Source organism: Cyprinodon variegatus, unplaced genomic scaffold (assembly GCF_000732505.1).
Source record: "Cyprinodon variegatus isolate N-32 unplaced genomic scaffold, C_variegatus-1.0 Scaffold270, whole genome shotgun sequence".
In the NCBI taxonomy this organism is placed as follows: Eukaryota; Metazoa; Chordata; class Actinopteri; order Cyprinodontiformes; family Cyprinodontidae; genus Cyprinodon; species Cyprinodon variegatus.
The window spans coordinates 15,506-23,575 of NW_015150723.1; the positions used below are offsets into that span (position 1 = coordinate 15,506).

Below are 8,070 nucleotides of genomic sequence, written 5' to 3' on the forward strand. Positions count from 1 at the left end.
ATTATTATTATTATTATTATTATTATTATTATGTTTTGAATATTCCACTGGAGGGAAAAAATGGTAGGGATGGCCACAGGGGTGGCCAATGATTGGCTAAGGGTGGCCATGACCACACCTGGCCCCCATCTAGCTCCGCCCCTGCATATATACCATATATTTTAATGCTCTGAACTTCCATATCAATGCACCTTGCACCATGTTTTTTTCTCCCACACTGCTTACATTTGATCAATGCTGCACTTTGTGGATTGTGAATGTTCATTTACTGTCTGAAAAGCTGTACTAAACGAAATTTCGTCTTGCATACACTCTGTGCATACAAAATGACAATAAAACTTGTCTAAGTCATTTTCAGAGATGTCTATGCAGTTTCTGATACATAGGTTCTGGGATTACTTAATTAAATACAGATAAATAAAAGCACAAAGTTACGTTTATATTCTTATATAAATCACGTTTAATTCATATACTTATCATCCTCTGTATTCCTGTTTTCCCCTCCTTGTTTCTGTTTTTCTGCTTTTGTATAATTCATAACGAGCACGCGCAATGAATTGTGTAAGTGCTTTTAAAAGTCACCAGCAGAGGGCGTATTGTTCTTGTTGTGAAACGTGTTACCTTCAGGTACAGCATGTTTTTTTTTTATTCCTCTAAAATAATTCATTTTCCATAAAGTTTGAAAATACAAACGATGCTAATTATGATATATTTAATAATTATTCACCTGTTGGTTAAAAGTGGCTAATCTGTAAGGGATATTTAATCCCACTAAGCTTCGTTTAGACTAATAATGGTTAAAAAACGAGCCGTGCAGTGACTTTGAATGCAACAACACTACTAGTTCGGTCACGTGAGCAGGTGTTTCTCATGCCATGGCTTCCCCCGTAGCTCTAATTCAAGGTGCCAGCAGAGGTTTGGGGCTTGAATTTTGCAAACATGTATTAAAGAATAAAAGCCTCGCCTCGGTCATAGCAACGTGTCGAAACCCAGATGGAGCGGCAGAGCTGCGGGGCCTCGCCGAACAACACCGAAGCAGAGTCACGATCCTCAAGCTGGACGTGAACCGGGAGGAGGACGTCCGCGGAGCAGCCGAGCGCGTGAAGGAGAACTTCGGCCGCGTGGATCTGCTGGTGAACGCCGCGGCGATGCTTCATCCTAGCGGGAAAGGAGAAACTAGTCTGAGGGATGTTTCTGCGCAGGTAGGCTGAGTTTTTCTATTGATGTGGTGTCATAAGGTTTAGCAGAGAGAATCAACTCAGCTTTCTGAATATCTGGTGCCAGATGCAGGGGCGGAGCTAGATGGGGGCCCAGAGGTGCCCACCCTACCATTCTTTCCCTCTAATACACAGTGGCAGCAATAATAATCTCAAGTGGAATATTTAAACTAATTTAACATTAAATTTTTCTATTTGTAAACAATTACCTGACAACTAAAACACTGTGGTTATTTAAGCACATTAATATACTAACATTAAATATGATCAATACAGAATTCTTTCTCTTTTCAGGACTAGATTTTGTCTTATATTGGAGGAGAAAATGATGTCTCTGTAAGTCATCTAGGAACCTTCACTGAAATCAGAGATAAATAACATATTTTAATAACAACTAATCCATGTATTGTAGATATTAGAACATCTAAATATTAATTGTATCTGGAATGATTATGAATAAAAGTAGGTAGGTAATAAAACTGAATGACGGCTTCAAAGTTTAAATATTTGTATCTATTTGTTAGCAAAGGCTGTAGGAAGGTATATTTTGTCTGTATTTAGAGAATATGGATGTTGTGCTTGTTGATTTTCCTTTTGGAACAGTGTAGATCGACCCTGAAGTTCTGGCATTCACTTTTGGCCACCCCTCAGTGTACATTGCTTATTGCCTGACCACCCTTATTAAAATGTTCTGGCTACACATCTGGTAAGATGGGGTATTGCTGTTTATGCCAACCCCAATATCTATTTGAACAGTGGAGTTGACAGCACTTATGCCACATGATAATTTAAGCTTAATTAAATAACACCACTATTTCCCCATTTTGGGACAATAAAGGGATTTTCTATTCTATTAATTAAATTTTCATCTCAAAGTCAAACTTTTTTGTAATAAAATGTTTTTAAAGCTAATAAGTGTATTATTCTAAAATAGAAAATAAAATACTGTTTGTTTGTTTTTTTCCCCCACTTATTTTATAACCAATCATCTAAAACGTGTGCCCTGCATTTATCTATAGAACAGGACGACCTTTGGTTCAAGTCAGCCAATCAGTTGGGAGCAGTTTTCCTTGCCCTGCTGAAGATACAGTCCCACAGCATGACGCTTCCGTCACTATGTTTAGTGCTAGTTTTCTGCAACACATAGATGTTTGGATGTTTAAAAATGAATTCCACTTTACTTTCATTTGGAACACATTCTTCCATGTGTCCGCTGTGTACTCTACATAGTTAACAGCCAGTTTTAAAAACAGTTTTATTGTGTTACGTGTCTTTAAATATATGTTTACGGTTTGAGACCTTTCTGGTGGATATGCAGCATCGTATTGATGGAATAACTCAATTCCCCATTTCTTGACAGGGGCTTAAAGTTGATCACAATGTGTTTGGAAAGTGTTTTGTATGCGAAGCCAAAGGTCTTTAAGGGCCTATAACCTTTTCTTTTATTAAGATAGATTGAGGTGTTTAAATATTGCAACTTCAGGGTTTCTGCGGGTCATTAAAAATTATCAAAAGTTATGAAATTATAATTTTTTTAAATAAGGCCTTAATTGGCATTAGAATTCATTAAATGTGATTATCGGGGCATTTACAATGCTTCATTAAAATTCATCAGATAAATTACATTGGAATATATTTGTGCAGAACTGCTCCCGGTTGATCGTAAAGCCGGATGCTCGGAAAAGAAGCTTGAGGCTGAGAAAAGGTAGCCTGACGTAGTCCGACTCAATTCTAGTCAGAATATGAGTCTGATACTGCTCCATAGAGCTGTGATTATGGGGCGTGTTTCAAACGAACCAGGAAAAAAAAATGCCTCTGCACTCAATTGGATAGACCTACAACCAATAAGAGCAGCGGAGTGCGTGACGTATGTTAAGCAACGCATAGTTGTTGTCCACAAAAATCAAAGCGTGCAGTTGCACGCCTATAATAAGAAGATGAGACTTGATCGCGTTTCTCTGTTCCTCTTTTAAAATTAATTTGCTGTCGATATCTCCTAGAACAGACCTAATAGCAGAATCTACTCACCTCAACTCTCCGGCGGCAGCCATTATTGTTGTCAGCCAAGCGCGCTTTGGTCACGTGGTTGATTACGTTACTGTTGATCATCTGTCCATCATCGTATAAAGCCCGCCCTGACAATTTGATTGGATCGCCTGACAGTGGGCTTTAATATTCGCGCTACTATGGAGCAGAGCCAGACCGAACTTCCCGACCTCAAACCTTGTGGGCGGGACTAAGTTCGGAATGGCATCGAAAAATGCAAATTTCGACAAATATTACTATATTTATGTTTATGGCATTGAAATTATTTCTAAGAGCATTAAAAGAGCATTAAATTAGAGTTACTCATTCATTTATAAACCCTAACTGCCTTTACCCTGTCCTGGTTTATCTTCCTTGGTAACTAACCTGCCTGGGATAAAAAAAAAAAACACACCAAGTGTGTCCGAACATACGCCCTAACCTCTATAGAGCACTATATAGTGGTTACACCATTTTATGAGGGTCCAAATGTTTTGTGGATGAAAAAGTAGTGGACTAAAAATGTCCCACAATGCACCTTGAAAAGTAGTTCACAGCCATGGTTACCAGACAAGCAGATATATCCCAGAATGCTTTGCAGGAGCTCTCCTCGCTATGCATCATGGGATCTGTTTTTTAGGCAAGAGAGAACAAAGATGGCACAGGAACTGTGCGGTGATCTGGTTATCAGTTAACTGAGTCCACTAGAAAGTCTGTCTTCTATATAGTGATTGAGGGGTTAGGGGTTACCGGCACAGCCATAGGCTGATTAGGATTATTTAATAGGGGACTTCTCAAGCAAATTGTTTCATGGAATTTTATTTTAAGGTATTAAAGCAAAATATTCTGAAACCTTCTTGATTTTGTTGATTTATTCCATAAAATTCCATTATACAACTTTCTGGCTGTTATTTGACTAAAGTGGAAGATGACTTAGCCACTTTGGTAAGGGTTTAAAACAACCATTTATAGCTTTTTACTGTTACTTGTGTACTAATCATTTATTTATTCTTAGAAATACCTTTACAAATATGTTTCTTTTTTACCTTCTCAGGGCATCATAACCACCTTGACCACCAACACAGTGGGCCCCCTGATAATGGCCAAATATTTTACCCCTCTCCTTCAGAAGGGCGGCGGTGCTTTTGGTCAGCAGCCTGCAGAGAAAGCGAAGCAGCACAGCGGCATCATCGTCAACATCACGGCCAAAGTCGGATCCATTGGAGACAACGGTATCTTTTTAATGATTCATGGTTCACAGCCTTTTGTTTTGTATTTTATTTAAATTTTTTACTTTATGCCCTTACATGTAGATTGTGGGAAATATCAAGTATGTTTCTTCTTCTTCCTTCAACCCTCTCACTTTTCTCTCTAGGACTTGGTGGTTGGTACAGCTACAGAATGTCTAAAGCAGCTCTCAACATGGCCACAAGGAATTTATCCATAGAGCTGGGGCGCAGTAGACCTAAGGTAACAGTTCTTAGTCATAATTAAGCCTTTTACTTCACTTTGATAATAAATAGATGATTGATTTGCCTACTATTAGGACAAGACAAAACACTTCTCAGGGTTTATATGAAGGCTTCTTTCCAACATATATTGCATGCCTTTACCATCCTCCACCTTTATCTGCTTATGCACAAGTAACCCAACCAGTAATTATTGAAATTTCATGCAAAGGATTAAAAATTCACATTTTGAGAGCAGCTTTTAAGGATACTGCTGTAGTATCAGTTTACCTCTGACGGATAAGTTTATTCTAACCCGCCTTTTTTCGCCGTTTCCAGGTGGTTTGTGTTTCCTTACACCCAGGAACAGTCAACACGGACCTTTCCCGGCCGTATCACAAGAACGTGCCAAATGACAAGCTGTTCAGTGCTGAACACTCTGTGAACTGTCTGATGGCCATCATTAATTCACTAAGCATAGAAAAGACAGGAAAGGCATACAACTGGGACGGAGCCGAGCTTCCTTGGTAGAATCATAAAGTGGGATCAAAGATGTGACTTCACCCCAGTGTGCCGATTCTCTGAGCAGATAATGCTGAGATAGGCAGGGATTTTACTATTGACACAACTACTACAAGTGCTTTACTGGAGGTTTTTGAAAGAATAATTATCAGGTCACCATCTCTACCTCTACACCAAAGTCAGTTCAGTCAAAATTACTGTGATCGTCAACATTAAGGTCAACCTCTAAGATATAGGAACTCCATAGGTTACTTGTGCTTCCATTGTCAGCTATAAACTGTTTTGGCACGATGAACAAATATCCAGAAACTTTCAGAGATCAAGATCTCAAACCTAAACTGTTCAGAAAAGTCAAGATCTAAACAATTTAAGGCAATTTCTGCATATTCTAGAACAATTGTTCTTAAATTGTGATACAAAAACTAATGGTATTTTTGGTGCGTTAAGTGGAAAAATTGGTGTAATTTACAATACAAAATCATGATGGACAGATTTTTTATTTAGAAAACTAGAACCTCCTTCTTCCCATATAAAACAGGAGACTACAGTAAATGCATGCAGGGGGCTTCTTATCATATGTCCCTTAATATTAGAAGTAAGAACTTAAATTTGGGGGAGATAATCTTCATCAGTCCTTGTTGTTGTTCTAGGCTGGAAACCCTGTGGTATTAGTTCATTTCTGGCCGACTGCGTCTCTGCTTTCTGTACATTAGAAGAACATGTTCACAAATAAAGGTTGTATAAAAGTTTGTGTGTAAATGATTCCCCCCAGATCAAAACTGACAGAAGTACAAGTAGACTTTTTGTTACTTGCCTTCATCATTGAGATTTCTTCCTTTTCAGTTTCCTTTCCCTTTCATCTTCCTTGCTTATGAAATTGTAGTTCCTAGCCTTCTTCTTACATGGGGATCAAAGCTATGAACATTAAACCTAGTCACATAGGACACTTCCTATGCAACTATGGCTGTTTTTAAGATGACTATTGAGTTACTTTAACCTGATAATGTCGAACTAGCTGTCAGAGTGGGGGGGGGGGCTCCAACTTTTTACTCATTCAAACAACACCTTTGTTTACCTTCTGTTTAAAATGATAAAGTTACTTTTTTTTTTTTGCTTTTTAAGTGTGTTTGCATCTATTTTTCCCCCCCCAGGATGACTTTTTTACAATAATATGTTTGTCCAGAGTCTGAATTTCAAGACAAACAAGAAATGTTTTGACTTGTTGAGTTTTTTTAACTCTCTATTTGAATCCTGGATTACAATATGATTCCAATAGAATGAGAGCGGTGCCTGCAAATGGTCAATGATCCAAAGCATCAGCTGCACCTGTCTCTTCCGGGCCTCACAAACATGTTAAACATGCTGTGTGTAACATAAGCTGAATATTTCTCAAGAGAAGCCTGCTTTACTAAGAACCTCTCTGGGGGCAGAGAAAAAAAAAAAAAAAATATATATATATATATATGACAAAAATAAATAATATTCACTCTTTTTTGACAATCTTATGAATGCAATCAAACTGGCTTTTGTCGTGTCTTGCAGAGTAAAATCCCAAATCATCACTTAAAAAAACTATATGTTTCTATTATAACTTAACAGAGCATGGTTTTTAATGTACAGGTTCTAAATCTGTAATCCAATGTGATTTATTAGGTACATCTCAGTTAATTGGAATATGGGTTCCGATTAGGGTTATTTGTCGGATTAAGTGTAGCTTTTAAAAATACATTTTATGCAGGTATAAAAACTACTTTTCAGTATGTCTACATTTCTTTGGGATTAAACACTGATTAAAATGTTTACATTAGCTTCAAGTGGAAATTATCATATTTAATAGAATTACCAGCTTAGAGAAATCCAATTATGTTTTCATAATATAGGCCTAATGTGTTACACAAAAATGAATGGAGTTATTAAACTTTAAAGCCATTTGTTGAGGTGCATCTGTACTTTTAAACTCTTCTCTGCAGACTTGGCTGCTTTGAGTAGATACTGACTGCAGACGCTGCGCTTTGCAAAGCTTAAGGTGCAGAAGAAGAAAGTAAACTTATTGTCTGGGTTATTATTACATTATTATTACACCATTTTAACCCAATGTGGATGTTTGACCCCATCTTGTGTTCAGTTAGATAATAAAAATTCCTGATCATTTTTTTCCCCTTCATGATGCAACGCTATCCTTCTTTAACCAGAAGAGGGCAGCATTTTGTTTACCCAGTTTTCTCCTTTATCGTTTCTCTGAGTTACTCTTTTAACAGTGTGTGGATTCCTGTATTCAGTGTTCACTGTCTTTTTTATTATTTCATTTTACACCTATGAAGCTTATTTAATTAAGAATGCCTCAATTTGATTTAAAGTTTTTTTCTTTTTTTGCTAGTGTTAGGTGACTGCAAAGAAAGGCGTTGCAATACTTTACTGCTTGTATATATTTATGACTGAAAAAAAAAAATCAGATTTGCTATTTTTAACATACGAATTAACACATTTATAAGTACGTTGTTAAGTTTATATCAGGAGAAATACATGCAATGCTTCTATAAAATTTCTTTAAAAAGTTTTTCCCAGTTCTTAAAAGTTTTTCCCTGACTATTGCAAATTAAACCACTATGCTTTTTTTTCCAGTTTTTCTTGCCGTATCTAATATATTTACCACTAGAAATGCCCTATATTAAGCTACTTATATCAACAACTTTCAAATTTCCACCTCTCCATGAAGGTTCCAATAGTGACTATTCTGCGATTGCGCTGTGGACGTCCATAGGCTTCTGAGATGATTACCAGAAAGTAGGTAATCATCTCAGATAGTTGAGATCAATCTAAAGACAGATTGACTCAATAGTGAACTAAAAGTAATTGTC

At 37.1% G+C, this 8,070-nt stretch overlaps 1 protein-coding gene across 1 annotated transcript; it reads left to right on the forward strand.

Annotated features, from left to right (window-relative positions):
* Window positions 1-849: 849 nt before the first annotated feature.
* LOC107089893 (C-factor-like) lies at window positions 850-5,715 on the forward strand. The gene is made up of 4 exons (XM_015382924.1): window positions 850-1,202; window positions 4,297-4,474; window positions 4,618-4,712; window positions 5,030-5,715. The coding sequence occupies exons 1-4, from the start codon at window positions 876-878 to the stop codon at window positions 5,219-5,221; spliced, it is 792 nt and encodes a 263-aa protein (XP_015238410.1). The 5' UTR covers window positions 850-875; the 3' UTR covers window positions 5,222-5,715.
* The last annotated feature ends 2,355 nt before the right edge of the window (window positions 5,716-8,070 follow it).